General features: G+C 43.4%; 1 protein-coding gene across 2 annotated transcripts in view; it reads left to right on the top strand.

Moving 5' to 3' along the window:
• neurl4 (neuralized E3 ubiquitin protein ligase 4) overlaps nt 1-19712 on the top strand; it is an 86390-nt gene that overhangs the window by 5378 nt on the left and 61300 nt on the right. Inside the window, exons 1-5 of one of the 2 annotated variants that reach the window (XM_069920169.1) lie at nt 2788-2846; nt 3836-4101; nt 5282-5393; nt 7934-8022; nt 10141-10213. In XM_069920169.1, coding sequence (XP_069776270.1) covers nt 3847-4101; nt 5282-5393; nt 7934-8022; nt 10141-10213 — 529 coding nt within the window. In that variant the 5' untranslated portion in view covers nt 2788-2846; nt 3836-3846. Of the gene's footprint in view, nt 1-2787; nt 2847-3835; nt 4102-5281; nt 5394-7933; nt 8023-10140; nt 10214-19712 lie in introns of those variants that run through there. The other variant, XM_069920168.1, reaches the window with a different exon arrangement.

Raw genomic sequence — 19712 nt, 5'->3', positions numbered from 1 at the left:
ACTCTCCGACGTAGAGAAGGCCACAATGGGAGCACCAGATGCAGTAGACGACCTCTGCAAATTCACAGGCAAACTTGGAAAATTTGTTTGAGGCCCCAAATGGTGGTGAGGAAGGTGGTGTGGGAGCAAGTATAGCATTTCTTACGGTCACAGGTAGGTGCACAAAAATCAGTTAGTGGGGAGCGGTCCCCATGGAAGATGGAGGCGGAGAGGGAGGTAAAAGGAAGATGTGTCTGCTGGTGGGATCTTGTCGGAGGTGGAAATTGTGGAAGATGATATGTTGAATGTGGGGTGGTAGGTGATATCAAGGGGAATCCTGTCCTTGTGTATTGGGGTGGGCGGAGCCAGGGCAATTGTGTGGGAAATGGAGAAGATGCGAGTAAGGGCTGAGTTGATGGCAGAATAGGGGAAATCGTGTTGTGTGAAGGAGGAGGACACCTTGGATGATCTTCAATCGAAGACCTCATCCTGAGAGTCGAAGCAATGGAGACAGGAATTGAGAGAAAAGAATTGAATCCTTGTGGGGACAGGGTCTGAAGAGGTGTAGTTGGAGTAGCTGGGGTGTTGGTAGGTTTGAGAAAATATTGGTACAGAATTTGTTTCCCGAGATGGAGACAGAGAGATCAAGAAAGGGAGTGCATGGCCAAAGTTGGAACAAGTGAATTTGAGGTTGGAGTGAAAGTTGGCAGCAAATTGGATAAAGGTGATGAACTCATCATGGCTGTATGAGGCAGCACTAATGTAGTGATCGATGTAGCAGAAGAAGAGTTGAGTAGCATGGATTGCTCTGTATAGCCAACCAAAAGACCCGCTGGGACCCGTGGCTGCACCTTTTACATTTAAAAAATTGGACATACAGCACGGCTCAGGAGCCCGTGCCACCCAATTACACCCAAGTAGCTACTCATCCGTACGTTTCAAATGGTGGGAGGACATCAGAACCCTCGGGAAAAACCCACGCAGACACAGGTAGAACGTACAAACTCCTTGCAGACAGCATAGAATTTGAATCCCGGTCCCAATTGCTGGCGCTAACTGCCACCCACTGATCTGGAGAAAGTGGGATGAGGAAATTTACTGAAGGCAAGTACATTTTGCCAGGCAGAGGAAGGTGGTGGTGAAGGGGACTGGTTGGATCTGTTGTTGAGGAAGAAACCATGCTTTAAGGCCATCAGTATGAGGGGTACAAGGAGAGTGAAAGGCAGAGAAGAAGCCACATTCTTAGTTTGGAATACTGGTATTGAATTTATTTTGTCACGAGTGCTGAAGTACTGCTAGGAGCTTTGTCATGCCTGCTATCCAGGCACATCAACTTGTAGTAAAGCTGAATACATCCTGGTGGGTGATGAGTGGCAGATGTTTCCAGTGAATATCAACCATTCCCCCTCCCCCCCCCCCCGCTGGCGCTGCTCGACCCCCCCCATCCCGAGTTCCTCTGGCAGATTGAGGAAGCAAAGGATGGCTGGGAGGCATTCGACAAGTCAGACAGCTTGAAGGGGGAGGAATGGACAGTCAACGTTTCCAGTCGAGTCCCGACCTGCAATGTTGACTGACCATTTCTATCCCTGGATGTCGTCAGACTTGCCTCCAGCAATATGTTGCTGAAGATGCCAACATCTCCAATTTCTGTGTTCCTGCAGCAAATTTTTGCAACCTCTTGTGTGTCCCCGAGTCAATTCACACAGTGGATTGTACAATGGCAAACAGAGAGACAATAAGATCCTCCCTCATCAGTGTTTGGGGCCCCAGACAGCCCTTCTAAGTGAAGCAACACTTCACCTGTGAATCTGCAGGGGTCAACTTCTGAATCTGGTGCTCCTGTTATGGTCTCCTCTGCATGGGAGAGATCAGACACAGACTGGGAGATTGCTTCGCTGAGCACCTCAGCTCTGTCCGCCACAATCACGTGGATTTCCCAGTGCCACCCATTCCAATTCCCCATCATTCATTTGCTAACATGTCTGCCCATGTACTGCCAGACTGAGACCACCAGCAAATTGGAGGAACAACACCTCATCTTTCGACTGGGCACCCTCCAACTGGATGCCCTTCTTCCCCTGTTGCCTCCCCCCCTCTCTCCCTTTTCCACCTCCTTTCACACAGACTTAATCAATTCTCCCCTTGTATCCAATTAGTGCCTTTTGTTGGTCTGGATTCCTCCCCTGGCCAGCACTGTCTCTATTCTGAGATTTACTTTTTTTGCTCATTCCTTTAAGAAGGGCTCAAGCCCGAAACGTCAGCGATGCTGGAAGACCGCTGAGTTCCTCCAGCATTTTGGTGTGTTTTGACTAGTAAGATAGACAGTCAGCACCTGTTTCCCAGGGGGATCAGCAAACACCAGAGGACGTGTGTACAAAGTGAAGGGAGGGAGGGTAGTTTAGGAGAGATGTCAGGGGTAAGTTTTTTTTTGCACTGAGAGTTGTGGGGGCCTTGAATGCCTTGCCTGGGGTAGTGGTGGAAGTTGGAATATTGGGGGCATTTACGAATGGACGAAAAATAGATGGTTACAGGGTAGGGAGGGTTTAGTTTTTTTTAGATGTGTATTGTGAGCTGAAGGGCCTGTAGTGTTCTATGTTTTAAGTGTGGGGAGGGGCATAGCTGTAGTCAAACAGTGCTGGGGATGAGGAACTACAGAAACAGTGTGGGCAATGGAGAAAAGTTAAGCAGGGCAAGGGCTTCAGCCATTGTAAAGTTCCATTATTGTCACACTTATTGTTACATTTAGAATGTAACATGCATGAAATTCTTTTCAACTTTTGTCTACTGTAAGACAGACAGAGGGTTACCACTTTGTCCAGCACCCCTCACAGAAACCTCCGGCACCTGGTGTTCCCAGGGAGTTCTTGGTGAGGACTGCATCAGAGGCTGATCAGTGCAGGAAAGGAATTGACCTTGAATCTGGTGTTTTCATCCTCGTGTATCTCCTGCCTGAAGAGGGGGGGCGGGGGCCGGAAAGAGAGAGAGAGAGAGAGAGAGAGAAAAGAAGAGAGGGAGACTAGGATGGGGTGGGTCCTTTAAAATGCTGGCAGAGGGAGCAAGGATGTGAAGCTGAGGCTTTACAAGGCACTGGTGAGGCCTCACGTGGAGTATTGTGAGCACTTTTGGGCTTGTTTAAGAAAAGATATGGTGATGTTGGAGAGGTTCAGAGAAGGTTCATAAGAGTGATTCTAGGAATTATTATTAGGGTTATTGCATGAGGAGTGTTGGATGTTGGGATTTAGGAGAAGTGGGGGGGATCTCATTTTGAATATTGAAAGGCGTGGATAGAGTATATACAGAAGGGTTGTTTCCTCACGGTGGAAGAGCCTAGGACAAGAGGGCACAACTTCAGGATTGAAGGGTGTCCGTTTGGAACAGGGATGCGGAGGAATTTCTTCAGTCAGAGGGTGGTGAATCTGTGGAATTTGTTGCCATAGGCAGGTACAGAGGCTGGGTCACTGGGTGTGTTTAAGGCAATAGGTTTTTTATTAGCCAGGGCATCAAAGGTTATGGGGAGAAGGGGCTGAGTGGAGAAATGCATCAGATTATGATTAAATGGCAGGGCAGACTTGATGGGCTGAATGGCCTATTTCTGCTCCTATGGCCTATGAGTGTGTTGAGGGTGTTGGGGTCGTGTGTGATGTCCTGAATTGCGTTCACATATCTCTGTGGACTCAGTGGGGGAGCAGTTCCCGGATGTTAATCTTCCCCAATATGTTACGTGATGTTTAGCTCAGAAGATGGAGAGGAGTGAACTTTGTGTTTGGGATGGGGGATGTTGGGGTGAGATGAGGATGGGTTTGGGGTGCTGGCATTGGGCGGGGGTGACGTGACCTCTCCTCCCCTGTGCCTTCAGGATTCGTGGGGATGGAGCTGTCAGATGTGGTGAACAATGCCATCCTCTCGGCCTACACCGGCAACCTGCTGACTGTTGGCTTGGGCAACTCCCCAGACGGCTGCTCCATCACCTCCAACGATGCTCTGCTCTTCCACGAGAAGTGTGGCACCCTCATCAAGCTCAGCAACAACAACAAAACGGCGGAGAGGAGGCGCCCTCTGGACGAGTTCAACAACGGTGTCGTGGTGACCAACCGACCGCTGCGGGACAATGAGATGTTCGAGGTGAGGTGGCTGCCCCGTCTGCGGTGGGGACACGTGGTCATCGGTATCCCTTGGTCAGGATGGGTGGACGTTGTTATTGCACGACGTGGACGTATGCACTGTGATGTTGGTATCCCGTGGTTGGGCAGCGTGCACACTGGTATCCTGTGGTCAAGCGGCGTGCATGCTGGTATCCCACCTCCCACTGGCACGGCCATCCAGCCCGAGTTTACGAACACACACGGAAGTTTGCTTTGCGAGCAGTGCAACTGGTCAACTCGTACATAGAAGACTTGAGCGATGGGGAGACGTCAGACAAACCTGGGTTATTTTTCTCTGGCGCATTGGAGGCTATTATTCCTTCTACCAAAGTGTACATGGCAGCTTTTGTGTCAGTTGGTATGGGGCAGTCAGTTCTCCTTTTCAGGGGCAATCTTTGCACACTCATTATGGATTATATAGATATATTAAAAAAAAATCTAAATACATTAAAACCCCTGTTATCTGGAATTCACGCAACCTTAAGCAATTGGCAAAAAATCTAGGAAAACAAACAAATAAATAAATAAAAAGAAATGAAAACAAGTAAAAATTTAAATAAATGTTCTCTGAGTAACACGTCATCCTTTAATGAAGATGGGAGCAAATATCCAGCTAGTGGATTTCCAGCCTTGGTCGAGCTTTGCTTGTAGTAGCAGCTGTTGTGTGAAACAACGATGGTGTCGTGCTGGATGATGCCGTTGGGTGGGGGGGGAGCCTCTCTTAAAGTGACTCCTTTTCCCTGCTTTATTAATGTCTTTACTAGTATGTTATTAAGTATATTAGTTAGGCTTTATATGTAAACTTGGGGAAGGGAGTGTTAATTATAACATTGTCATGGTTAGCGCAACGCTGTTACAGTGCCAGTGACCAGGGGTCAAATTTAAACTTTGTGAGTTACGGGAATTACCTGATTAAAGTGAATTTTACATCATTAAGGACTGCAATTTTTTTTTTCAAAATTACATTTTGCACCATCTTTTCTCTTTTAAACTGTTTATTCTTAATGCTGCTGTCTTAGGTGTTGTAAGAGTGAGTCTCAAGCAACTGGAAAACTTGGTATCCAGCAGTTACCAATCACTGAAGGTGCTGGATACCAGGGGTTTTAATGGAATCTGCAAAATTTCTATCTGCTCCACATACATTTTTATCTCTCTTACAGATCAGAATTGACAAGTTGGTTGACAAGTGGTCTGGGTCCATTGAGATTGGCATTACTGTGCATAACCCGAATAACTTGGACTACCCGGCAACAATGACCAATCTTCGATCAGGTCAGGAGGTCCAGCCTTGATGCCGTTTTGTTGTGAGTCTAAAATGTGTTACCTTGTACCCTCCATGACCTTGGGGTCATCCATGTCATTATTGGCATGAAGACCTGAGAACCGGGGGAAGGGTCAGGACAAAACCACAGGCGCTGGAAAGCTTTGCCTAAAAATAAAGTGTGCTAGAAACTCTCGGGCAGGCAGTGTCCATGGCTTGAAGGTACTTGGTCAAAACTTGGAAAGTGCAAAACAGGTTAAAATTGGAGAAGGGATGAAGAGGTGAGTCCTAGGGTTACTATGGGGATGAATTCCATCTGAGTGGATTACATAATGGGCCACTTAGAGAGAGAAAAACAAAAAGAGCCAAAACTGAAAATTAGGTCAGTTGAAGAGTCAGTAGGGGAAAGGGGAGTAAAATTGGTTGGAGATATACGGCGGATGCCAACTATTGGAGAGAGAAGAAACCAGTTTGAGGGAGCACCTATGTTCACTCCGCTTCCTGTTCCCTGCCACTGCATCCCACTTCCATCCTGACCCAGGGCCTCTTCCGTTGCTCTCCCAAGACCCAAGGCAAGCCTCCGTCTGGCCATGTCGCCACTTTGCTTAACTCCCCTGCATCAGAATGGGCCATTTCTGCTGTGGATCCGTGTGATACCGACTTCAATTTTCTTTCCTCCCCTTGTATTGCAAACCTCCCATTCAGGAGCTTAACCATAGAGATGCACAGCTCCTGAAAGTAGCCCATTCAGCCCACCACAGCCACGCTGGTCATTTTGCTCCTCACCTCGAATCCCGTTTCCTGCATTGAAAAAATGTTTATTGTCATACACATGGTACAATGTACAAATTCACTGAAATTCCTTCTGCATCCAAACAGATACTTGTTTAAAAAAAATCAACCATATTATTTTGAATTAAAAAGAGACTATAAATACAAAATATAGACAAGATTCTCATGCAAACAAATATACAGAAAATGGCAGTGCTGCCAGAGCTGCTGACCTGGGTCAGACAGAACCTGGAACTTAAAAAGGTCCCTTTGTTGTTGTGTACATAATAACCAAAATGTTCAAGTTCAGGTGCATTATCACCCGACTCTACACATACAGCCAGACAAAACAGAGTTTCTCCGGACCACTATGCACACACATAATACACAGCAGATAATGATCACACATATACATACAGATATAATTGAAAATAAATCTATATAAATATTTAGGGATGATTTACTCGGTTATAGGATACTGTTCATCAATCTTGCAGCCTGCAGGAAATAGATATTCCCCAGCCTGGCCATCCTGATTTTGATGCTCCAGTACCTCTTTCCTGATGGTAGTGAGTCAAAGATATCATGAGCTGGGTGGAAAGAGTCCTCAATAATTCTTTGAGCCCTGTTTAAGCAACACTCCCAGTGAATGTTATCAGTAGGGGAAAGGGAGACTCCGGTGATCTTTTTGGCCATTTTGATGACGCTCTGTATTGACGTCTGGTCCGATGTTTTCCAGCTCCCATCCTACACAGGGATGCAGCCAGACAGGACACTGTCAATTGTGCTCCTGTAAAATGTCAAGATGGAGCCCGGTAGTCTTGCCCTTCTCAACCTCCTTAAGAAGTGTTGGCACTGCTGCACATTGCTAATTCTCGAGTTGTGTTTACTTTGCCTGTTTGTAAATGCATATAAAGAGATGTTGTGATAGAAGAAGTAACAGGGAATCCCATCAGAGACACAGTGTCCATAGATCCCACCATTACCTCTGTGTGACTGCCTACTGCACCCCTTGTTACCACACATCTTCCTGCCTGTCCCAGTGTTACTCCAGATGTCCGAGTCTTCCTCGGTTCCAAAATAAAGCTTACACTCAAACTTTGGGAATCCAAGTCCTGTGGCATTTCCCATTGAAGTTCAGAGAGAAAGTCCATTCTGTGAGCAGTCCAGTGAGTGAGCACACACATTTTACATCAGTAAGGACACGGTGCAGAGATACAGGGAATGGAGAGAAGGGAGCATTAAGTGTGAGGTGCATTCAAGAGCCTGATAACAGTGGTGAACAAACTGGTGGTGTGTGATCTTGCGCTCGGGAATCGTCATCCTGATGGGACAAGGGTGGGGTGCGGAGGGGGGGGGGGGTGATGTGATTATAGGTACCGGGTGGGATGGGATGACTGCAGTTATCAGCTTGTGGAGGTGCAGTCGAGGGAGCCCTGCTGGGTCACGCCACTGCAGCCAGCAGCTGCAACGTGCCAGTGGCACATGTCGGCAGCAGATGGGGGTTTGGGGCCATGTTGTCTCTCCAGATTTGTGGCTTCAATCCCAGTGAGATTGAGGTTCGTCGACTCCACCTCACCACCATGGTGGGGTCGCAATGTCAGAGAGTTTGGTGCTCCTTCCCATTATTACTCACCCCCCCCTCCCCCACCTCCATGTTGCCCCTGCCCTGGGGGAAGCATGTGCCGTGGTTCTCGGAGATGCATCCACACTTTCTTTCTCCCTCCTTTCCCCACCACACACTCCACTCCCCCCCCCCCCCCCCCCCCCCGCCTTGCAGGGACGATCATGATGAGCGGCTGCGGGATTCTGACCAATGGCAAGGGCACACGGAGGGAGTACTGCGAGTTCAGCCTGGACGAGTTGCAGGTATCGTCCCTCAGGGAATGTGGGGCCCCCAGAGCAGGTGAAGTTCACAGTCTATGATATACATTAACAATCTGGATCTGGCAGAGGGGACAGAGTATAGTGCATTTAAGTTTGCCTATGACACTAAATTGAGTGGGAAAGCAAATTGTACAAAGGATACAGAGAGCCTGCAGGGAGATAGGTTAAGTGAGTGGGCAAGGGTCTGGCAGATGGAGTACAATGCTGGTGAATGTGATGAAAAATGGAAGATCAGAATATTATTTAAATGGCAAGTCTTTGCAGCATGGTGCCATGCAGAAGGACTTGGGTGTGCTTGTGCACGAATCACAAAAGGCTGGTTTGCAGGTGCAGTGGGCGATTGAGAAGGCAAATGGGATGTTGGGTTTCATTGCTGGAGGGATTGAATTTAGGAGCAACTGTACAAGGTCCTGGTGAGGCCACATCTGGAGTACTCCGTGCAGTTCTGATCTCCTTCCTTGAGGAAGGATATACTAGCTTTGGAGGAGTTGCAGAGGAGGGTTCACCAGGTGGATTCCAGAGATGAGGGACTTAGCCTATCTGGAGAGATTGAGTCGTCTGGGACTGTACTTATTGGAATTTTAAGATCCCCTCTCATTCTTCATTATATATAGAAACATATAAAATTATGAAAGGCATAGATAAGTTGATGCCATGGGTGGGGGAGTCCAGAACTAGGGGACGTGGCCTCAAGATCCAGGGGAGTAGATTTAGGACAGAGATGAGGAGGAACTGCTTCTCCCAGAGGGTGGGGAATCTGGAATTTGCTGCCTATTGAAGCAGTGGAGGCGACCTCAGTAAATATATTTAGGACCAGGTTGGGAAGGGAAATTAAGGGATATGGGGAAAAGTCAGGTCGGTGGAGATGAGCCCATCATCAGATCAGCTGTGATCAGATTGAATGGCAGAGCAGACTCAATGGGCTGAATGGCCGACTCCTCTTTATTTCTTATGAAACTGGAGCTCCCGTGTTTGGTCCACTGGGATAATCCAGCGGCAAAGGGGAGGGGGAGCAGTTGGGGAGCACTATGAGGGTTGGGGGGTGTGGTGTTAATCTGGAGAAAAGAACCAGGATGCAGTACCACAGAGGAGATCTGGAGGAGGGTGGGGTGCAAACAGAATGTTGACATGATCCTTTTGGGCTGAATGGCCTGTTCTTGAGCCACAGGTTTTGAATGCTGTACTCAGTGCCTCATGGGGGTGGTACTGCAAGATGTGAGTGGCAAACAAGAAAATCTGCAGATGGTGGGGGCAGTGCAGTACCCCCAAGTGCTGCAGAAACTCAGCAGGTCTCGCAGCATCCATAGGAAGTCGACATTTTGGGTTTGAGCCCTTCGTCAGGAATGTCTTGCTTAACCAGGCTGATTCAGGAGATGAGGGGGTTAGCATGCAAGGAGAGATTAAGAACCGAAGAAACAGGAGTAGGATTCGGCCTGTCGAGCCTGCTCCTCCATTCAATCTGTTTATGGCTGATCCGATTTTCTCCACCTACCTTCCTTTTCCCCATATCCATTAATCCCCTTCTGTATAAAAAATCTATCCAACCTGGTCTTAAACATATTCACTGAGGTCACCTCTACTGCTTCAATGGGCAGTGAATTCCACCCTCTCCGTCCTCCTATCATGGATTGAGTCATCTGGGACTGTACTTGCTGGAATTCAGAAGAACGAGGGGGGGGGGGGATCTTGTAACAACAGGCAACACTATGAAATGGACAGGCAAGACAAGTCGTTTCCTCTGGCTAGTGAGACTAGATCCAGAGGACACAGCTTCAATATTGTGGGGGGGGGGGGGGGGGGGTGGGGGAGTGGATTTAGGATGGAGATGAGGAGGGACTGCTTCTCCCAGAGAGGAGTGAATCTGTGGAGTTCTCTGCCCAAATGAAGCACTCGAGGCTGGTTCATTTAGTATACTTAAGAGACAGTTGGAGGGTAGGGGAAAGAAGGATCATGGGAGGGTGGGTGGAGCTGAGTTCACAGCCAGATCAGCTGCAATCTTATTGAATGGCGGAGTGGGAGCGACAGTCTGCGTGGCCTGATCTTGTTCCTGATGAATGTTGGAAAGGGCTGTCTGAGGTGCTTTTATATTGTGTTCCGCAGGAAGGCGATCACATTGGCCTCATGAGAAAATCCAGTGGAGCATTGCACTTTTATATAAACGGCATTGACCAAGGTAAGGCCAGTTCTTACTGATGACGGCTGACGTTTATTGCCACCTGTTACTTGGTGTGGAAGATCTGGCTATGCCAATTGTCCCAAAGTGATGAGGGAGGGCTTTGACGCTTGTTTACTGGATCCTAGTTTCACCAATGGACAAACCTCTGCAGATATGACACAAGTGTATATTGTCATATATACAAGAACAATGTTCAGATGCATCAGAATTCATGCTTGCAGCAACTACACAGGTTCAAGTTCTGATTCATTGTCAGGGTACGTACATGACAGTAAATACAACCCTGACATACTTTTTCCTGCCGGCCAGGAAGAATTTCTATTATCGGCAGTGCAAAAATGAAGACGTGCGTATACAAAAAAGAGAAATGTAAACAAAGAAAGAAGTGCAAACAAACTGTGCTGCACGGAAAATAAATATTCAGTAATTAATAATGTGCAGAGTAGGAGTCCTTAAAGGAGGGCTGTTGAGTCTGATGGTGGAGGGGTAGCAGCTGTTTAGGGGGAACTTCTTCACTCAGTGAGGTGGGAGTGTGGAACGAGCTGCCATCTGACTTGGTAAATGTGGGCTCACTCTTAAGTTTTGAAAAATAAACTGGATAGATACATGGATAGGAGAGGTCTGGAGGGTTATGGAATGGGCGCAGGTCTGTGGGATTTGTGGTATGATGTTTTTGACACAGACTAGAAGGGCCGAATGGCCTGTAACCTGTCCTGTGGTGTTGTATGGTTCCTGAACCTGGTTGTGCAAGTCTTGTGGCACCGATAGCTCTTTCCCGATGGCAGCAGGGAGATCAGAGCTTGTGCTGGGTGGTGTGAATCCTTGATGATTGCTGCTGCTCTCCGATGGCAGCGCTCCTTGTAGATGTTCTTGATGTTGGGGAGGGTTTTGTCTGTGATGTCCTGGGCTGTGTCCACTATCTTTTGCAGGGCTTTCCACTGAGGGAGAGGGGAGGGTTGGGAAATTGGTGCTCCCATTCCAGAATGTGATGCAGCCAGTCAGTGCACTTTCTACCACACATTTAGAGAGGTTTGCCAAGCTTTTCTTTTTTTTAAATTTTTTATTTTTCATACTATAAACCATATTGACCAAGATACATACAGACATTTTTTCTCTTGAATATATAGTGTCATTTTCTCCCCCTTTTTCCCCCCTCCCTTCCCTCCCTCCCTCACCCCCTTTCCCATTTATTTGAAGTTCAATCTATAAGATACATTTAACCCATTAAACAATGTTGTCACTTAATAAAAATAAACAAGAAAATTTACTGAGTCAGTTCTTTTCGTTGTCTTCTCCTTCTGTCATTTTAGGTGGTGGAAGTCCATGGTAGGATTTCTCTATTGTATTTCATGTATGGCTCCCATATTTGTTCGAATATTGTGATGTTATTTCTTAAATTATGTTATTTTTTCTAATGGAATACATTTATTCATTTCTATGTACCATTGTTGTATTCTCAAGTTGTCTTCTAATTTCCACATTTTTTTGCTACAGCTAGGGCTATCATAACAAATCTTTTTTGTGCTCCATCCAAATCGAATCCAAATTCTTTATTTCTTATATTACTTAGGAGGAAGATCTCTGGGTTTTTTTGGTATATTGCTTTTTGTGATTTTATTTAATATCTGGTTTAGATCTTCCCAAAATTTTTTTACTTTCTCACATGTCCAAATTGCATGAATTGTTGATCCAGTTTCCTTTTTACAGCGAAAACATCTGTCTGATACTGTTCGGTCCCATTTATTTAACTTTTGAGGTGTGATGTATAGCCTGTGTATCCAGTTATATTGTATCATGCGTAACCTCGTGTTTATTGTATTTCTCATATTTCCGGAGCATAGCTTTTCCCATGTTTCATTCTTTATCTTTATGTTTAGATCTTGTTCCTATTTTTTAGGTTTACCGTTTGTTTCCTCGTTCTCCTTTTCTTGCAGTTTGATGTACATGTTTGTTACAAATTTTTAAATGATCATTGTGTCTGTAATCACATATTCAAAATTGCTTCCTTCTAGTAACCTCAGACTGTTTCCCAATTTGTCCTTCAAGTAGGTTTTCAGTTGGTGGTATGCAAACATTGTATCGTGAGTTATATTTATCCTTCATTTGTTCAAAGGATAATAATTTATTTCCCGAAAAACAATTTTCTATTCTTTTGATCCCTTTTCTCTCCCATTCTCTGAAGGAAAGGTTATCTATTGTGAAAGGGATTAGTTGATTTTGCGTCAATATTAGTTTTGGTAGTTGGTAATTTGTTTTATTCCTTTCTACGTGAATCTTCTTCCAAATGTTGAGCAGATGATGCAATACTTGTGAATTCCTACGTTGCACCAATTTTTCATCCCATTTATATAGTATATGTTCAGGTATCTTCTCCCCTATTTTATCTAGTTCTAATCTGGTCCAATCTGGTTTTTCCTTTGTTTAATAAAAATCTGATAGGTATCTTAATTGTGCGGCTCTATAATAATTCTTAAAGTTTGGCAGTTGTAAGCCTCCTTGTTTGTACCATTCTGTTAATTTATCTAGTGCTATCCTCGGTTTCCCCCCTTTCCATAAGAATTTCCTTATTATTTTCTTTAGTTCCTTGAAGAATTTCTCAGTTAGGTGAATTGGTAATGACTGAAATAGGTATTGTATCCTTGGGAAAATGTTCATTTTAATACAGTTTATCCTTCCTATCAGTGTTAATGGTAAGTCTTTCCAATGCTCTAAGTCGTCTTGTAATTTTTTCATTAATGGATGATAATTTAGTTTATATAGATGGCCAAGATTTTTATTTAGTTGTACACCTAGGGGTCACATTGCTTGTGTTTGCCATCTAAATGGTGATTCTTTCTTAAACTTTGTGAAATCCGCATTATTCATTGGCATTGCTTCACTTTTATTTGCGTTGATCTTGTACCCCGATACTTCTCCATATTCCTTCAATTTCCTATGTAATTCTTTTATTGATATTTCTGGTTCTGTTAAGTATATTATAATGTCATCTGCAAATAGACTGATTTTATATTCCTTCTCTTTTATTTTTATCCCTCTTATTTTATTTTCTGTTCTTATCAGTTCTGCTAGTGGTTCTATAGCTAATGCGAACAGTGAGGGAAATAGTGTACATCCCTGCCTTGTTGATCTACTTAAGTTAAATTGTTTTGATATCTATCCATTTACTGTCACTTTTGCCAATGGTCCTTTATATAATGCTTTAATCCAATTAATATATTGCTCTGGTAGGCTGAATTTTTGTAGTACTTTGAATAAATAATTCCATTCTACCCTGTCAAAGGCTTCTCTGCGTCTAAAGCAACTGCTACTGTTGGAGTTTTATTTCCTTCTACTGCATGAATGAAGTTAATACATTTACAGATATTGTCCGTTGTTTGTCTTTTTTTAATAAAGCCAGTTTGGTCTAGATTTACTATTTTTGGTACATAGTCGGCCAATTTGTTTGCTAATAGTTTAGCTATTATCTTATAATCTGTGTTAAGTAGAGATATTGGTCTATATGACGCTGGTGCTAGTTGATCTTTCCCTGTCTTTGGTATTACTGTAATTATTGCTGTTTTGGATGAATCTAGTATGTTTTGTGTTTTATCAATCTGGTTGATTACTTCCAGGAGGGTAGGAATTAATAAGTCTTTAAATGTTTTATAGAATTCTATTGGAAATCCATCCTCTCCTGGTGTTTTATTGTTCGGTAGTTTTTTTAATATCTCCTGTAATTCTTCTATTTCAAATGGTTTTATTAATTTATTTTGCTCCTCTGTTTGTAATTTTGGTAGTTAAATTTTAGTTAGAAATTCATCTATTTTGTCTTCTTTCCCTTTGTTTTCAGTTTGATATAGTTGCTCGTAGAATTCTCTGAAGTTTTCATTGATCTCCGTTGGAATTTTGTGCATTTTTTCTCCTAGCTCATAATATTTCTGTTTTGTCTTTATTATGTTCTTCTCCACCTTATATGTTTGTAGTGTTTCATAATTTATTTTTTTATCTGCCAATTCTCTTCTTTTAGTTGTATCTTCCTTTATTGCTAATTCTTTATCTATATTTGTTATTTCCCTTTCCAACTGTTCTGTTTCCCGATTGTAGTCCTTCATCTTAGTTACATAACTTATTATTTGCCCTCTGATGAATGCTTTCATTGCGTCCCATCGTATAAACTTATCTTTCACTGATTCCATATTTATTTCAAAGTACATTTTAATTTGTCGTTCAATGAATTCTCTAAAATCCTGCCTTTTAAGTAGCATGGAGTTTAATCTCCATCTATACATTCTTGGTGGGATGTCCTCTAGCTCTATTGCCAATAACAGGGGTGAGTGATCTGATAATAGTCCAGCTTTATATTCCGTTTACCTAACTGTCCCTTGAATGTGGGCTGATAACAGGAATAGGCCTATCCTTGAGTATGTTTTGTGTCTACCTGAATAATATGAATATTCCTTTTCCTTTGGGTGTTGTTTCCTCCATATATCCAAAAGTTGCATTTCTTGCATCGATTTAATTATAAATTTGGTTACTTTATTCTTTCTGTTAGTCTTTTTTCCAGTTTTATTTATGTTTGAGTCCAAATTAAGGTTAAAATCCCCTCCTATTGGTATATTCCCTTGCGTATCTGCTATCTTCAAAAAGATATCTTGCATAAATTTTTGATCTTCTTCATTAGGTGAGTATACATTGAGTAAATTCCAAAATTCTGAATATATCTGACATTTTATCATTACATATCTCCCTGCTGGATCTATTATTTCCTCTTCTATTTTGATTGGTACATTTTTATCCAATCTCTCTTTAATTTCTTGTGTTCCATTTCAGTTAGATGTGTTTCTTGTACGAATGCTATATCATTTTTTTCTTTTTTCAGTAAATTTAACAGTTTCTTCCTTTTGATTTGGTTATGTATTCCATTAATATTTAAAGTCATATAGTTCAGCATAGTCATATCATACTTTGTTTATCTTTCCTTTCCGTTTCCTCATCACCACCTTCCCTTCTTATCCATTTCTGCTTTCTTTTTTTGAACACATTATAAGACAACATTTCGAAAACATAAAATATTTCCACTATTCTCATATCTAAAATTCCTTTAACCCCAATAGTCCTTCCCCTTTCTGAGTTGCCCTTTGTCCCTTGTCGAGCAACCACATCTCCCCTCTCCATTTGGATTTGCGAATCCGCTCGCAAGTGTCAACTGATTTCGCAGTGACTGTTATTCTTCCCCACCCAGCCCCCCGCAGAAAAGATTTTAATCTTCATATATAACAAAGGGCACTCTCTTAATTCCCTCCTTACTTCCTTTCTTTCCCTTCTTAGTTCTTACTTGTACTCTATATATACATAGTTCTCATTTTTGTTCTTGTTACATCTCTTCATCTCTCTGTCTGTTTTGTAGTTGTTTTGCAAATTTTTGTGCTTTTTCCGGATCCGAGAATAGTTTGTTTTGCTGCCCCGGGATATCTATTTTAAGTACCGCTGGGTATTTTAACATAAATTTATAACCTTTTTTCATAGGGTCGTTTTTGCTGCATTAAACTCCTTCCTCTTCTTCAGGAGTTCAAAACTTATATCTGGATAGAAAAAATTTTTTTGACCCTTGTATTCCAGTGGTTTTTTGTCTTCTTTTATTTTTTTCATTGCCTTCTCCAATATATTTTCTATTGTTGTATATCTTAGAAATTTTACTAGAATGGATCTTGTTTTTTGTTGTGGTTGTGGTTTAGGGGCTAATGTTTTGTGTGCCCTTTCTATTTCCATTTCTTCCTGTAATTCTGGTCTTCCCAGGACCCTGAGGATCCATTCTTTTATAAATTCTTTCATATTTTTGCCTTCTTCATCTTCCTTAAGGCCCACTATCTTTATATTGTTTCTTCTATTATAATTTTCCATTATATCTATCTTCTGAGCTAACAGCTCCGGTGTCTCTAACTTTTTTTTATCAGATTCTTCTAATTTCTTTTTTGTCATCTACCTCCATTTCTATGGCTGTTTCTTGTTCTTCCACCTTGTCTACTCTTTTTCCTATTTCTGTCATGATCATGTCTAATCTATTCATTTTTTCTTCTGTACTTTTTATTCTTCTTTTTATTTCACTGAATTCTTGCGTCTGCCATTCTTTTACTGTTTCCATATATTCTTTAAAAAAAATATATCCATGTACTTGCCCTTCCCTTCATCTTCCATTTCTCTGTGTTCTCCCTCCTCTTCTTCTGAGTCCACTCCAGGATCTCTGACTCTTCTGATTTTCTTGTTGGGTTGTTTATTTTATTTTGTTGGGTATTTTTGTTCTTCTTATTTTTATTAAAAGTGTCTTGGTGTTGGTCTTCTTCCTCTAAGTTGGTCATCTGTTGTTTCTTGGATTTCCTATTTTTATTCTCTTCCTTCTTGTTCTCGTTATTTTCTATGTTTTCCTATTGAGAGTCTTGCTGTTGTGTTGTACTTGTCTGTTTCAGCTGAGAAGATTTACTCCTCAGCTGTTCCCTCCTCCCGTCGGTGTTGTTTTTGTCTTGCGCATCGCGCATGTGTGAATCCTCGCGCATGTGTGAATCCTCGCGCATGTGTGAATCCTCGCGCATGTGTGAATCCTCGCGCATGCGTGAATCCTCGCGCAGGCGCGGTTGTGCACTTTTGTTTGGCTCTGTGAGCCATTTTTGTAGTCCTGAGTTCGGGTTTCCACTGATATCGGGGAGCGGGCTTCTCTCTCCACAGTGGGCCTCCACCTTCCTCCTCCGACGTCCTTCCTCCTTCTTTTCTTCCCGTTGTTTTTGGTTTTTCTTTCTTTGCTGCCATTTTCTCCACACTTTCACTTTCAATTTATTATGGTTTCTGTGTTAGTGACTTTGTTTTTTCCCTACCTTTTTTTTACTTTTCTGGAGAGGGCTGGAGTTCCCCTACCGGCCACTACTCCATCACGTGACTCCTGCCGTTTGCCAAGCTTTTCGATGTCATACCAAACCTCTGCAAACTCCTGAGGAAGTGGAGGCACTGACATGCTTTCTTCATGATCCTGTTGATATGTGGAAAGATCCTCCTAGATTGTGACACCTTGGAATTTAAATCTGATCCTCTGGTTTTCCCTTCATGAAGTAAACCTTAGTTTTGGTGACATAGAGTGCGAGGTTGTTGTTGGTGCAGCATTCGGCCAAGTTTTCAATCTCCCTCTTGTATGCTGACTCCTCACCCCTTTAATACAACCCACTACTGTCAATACCAACATTATAAATTCTTCTTTGGCCTGGCTTCGCGGATGAAGATTTATGGAGGGGTATGTCCACGTCTGCTGCAGGCTTGTTGGTGACTGACAAGTCCGATGCGGGACAGGCAGGCATGGTTGCAAGGGAAAATTTGTTGGTTGGGGTTGGGTGTTGGGTTTTTCCTCCTTTGTCTTTTGTCAGTGAGGTGGGCTCTGCGGTCTTCTTCAAAGGAGGTTGCTGCCCGCCGAACTGTGAGGCGCCAAGATGCACGGTTGGAGGCGAGATCAACCCACTGGCGGTGGTCAATGTGGCAGGCACCAATAGATTTCTTTAAGCAGTCCTTGTACCTCTTCTTTGGTGCACCTCTGTCTCGGTGGCCAGTGGAGAGCTCGCCACAGAACACAATCTTGGGAAGGCGACGGTCCTCCATTCTGGAGACGTGACCCACCCAGTTGGGTCTTCAGCAGCATGGATTCGATGCTTGCGGACTCTGCCAGCTCGAGTACTTCGATGTTGGTGATGAAGTCATTCCAATGAATGTTGAGGATGAAGTGGAGACAGCGCTGATGGAATTAAAGTACCACAATATGCCATGGGTCCCCAAAATAATGACAAGAGAAAGAAATATTCAGTTCCAGTTAGTGCAACAAAAGTAATGTTTTAATGGTGCAACCAGACCGTGGCCCTGAAGTGGTTTATGGTTAGTGTAGCATGAGAGGTTCAGTAGCTTTTGGGGGAAGAACATGTTGCTGGTCTTCAGGCATTTGCCTGAAGGGAGCAGTGAGAAGAGGATGTCACCAGGGTGATGGCGTCCTTCATGTGGCAGCATCTTGCTTCAGTGGGTGGAGAGATCAGAGCCTGTGATCCCACCAAGAATGTATAGATGGAGATTAAACTCCATGCTACTTAAAAGACAGGATTTTAGAGAATTAATTGAACGACAAATTAAAATGTACTTTGAAATAAATACGGAATCAGTGAAAGATAAGTTTATACGATGGGACGCAATGAAAGCATTCATCAGAGGGCAAATAATAAGTTATGTAACTAAGATGAAGAAGTCTGCCACTTTACATAGAACATTACAGTGCAGGACCTTCAGCCCACGATGTTGTGCTGACCCATATAAACCTATTCATCAATCTAATCTCACGCCCGTAACCCTCTGTTTTCCTTCCATCCATGGGCCTGTCTAAGAATCTTAGAACATAGAAAACTACAGCACAGAAAAATGTGTTATTCAGCCCCTCTCGCCTGTGCCCACCATCATCTCCCTCGTCCCATTGACCTGCTCCAATTTCATAACCCTCCAAGCCACTCCCATCCATGTAACTATCCAATTCATTCTTAATTTATTGACCCAGCCTCCACCACCATTCCTACTAATGCATCCTGGGCACCCACCACTCTGACAAAAAACTTACCTCTGGCATCTCCCCAAAATTTTCCTCTCCTCACCTTGAATCAATGTCCTTGGGTATCCAGGGCAAATAAAAGGTGCTAGCTGTCCACCCTATCTAAGCCCCGCATAATTTTGTACACCTTTATTGAGTCAGCTCTCGTCTTTTGTTGCTCCAAAGTGCAAAGCCCTCTGTGTTCTGTGGCCTCAGATTTAATCATTTTGGTTACTAAACATTAGGTAATAAGCAAAGTTACTCTGGCCCTGATCTGACATCGGCCTTGTTGCTCATTTATCCCCTAACTCCCTCAACTGATGTCATGCCAAAATGAGGTGGCTGGATCTTCAAACCATTGAGCTGATCTAGGTTCAATCCCATATATTCCTTTGGAGACCAAACGCAGATTGGGTGGCCGCTTCGAGCACCAGCACTCTTGTCCTCAAGTTGCATCTGGAATTCCTGGTTGCCGGCCACTTCGATTTCATTCACCTCCGCATTCTCACACAGAGGTATGGAAATCTGGCACCTCTCAGTTCAAGAGCAGCTTTAGGTCTGCCACCTCCCCAGGACCACCAAATGATCTGACTGCACTATTGAAACACTTTTTCTGCACTACAACTTTATTTGTTTTTTTTTTAAAGAAATCTCGTGGTAATTATAGACTCAAGATTATTTATTGTCATGTAATGAAACAAAAATGTGATATACAAAATTTTCTTTAGTCTACTGTAAGGCAGATTTGCTATCAGCAGAAATTGCCCTGCACTCCATCCAATCAGAAAGAGAACCAAAAGAGTCCCCCAGAGTCACCGAGTGTCCATTGATTCACCTCCAGCGCTCCCACAGCCGTACAGACTTGAATCCATACCATTAACAATCTGAGCTCCAGATCCAAATCTCTGACACGACCCG

The sequence above is a fragment of the Narcine bancroftii genome, chromosome 2, assembly GCF_036971445.1.
Source record: "Narcine bancroftii isolate sNarBan1 chromosome 2, sNarBan1.hap1, whole genome shotgun sequence".
NCBI classification, from domain to species: domain Eukaryota; kingdom Metazoa; phylum Chordata; class Chondrichthyes; order Torpediniformes; family Narcinidae; genus Narcine; species Narcine bancroftii.
The sequence above is the reverse complement of the archived record's forward strand: the minus strand, read 5'-3'. Positions and strand labels throughout refer to the sequence as shown.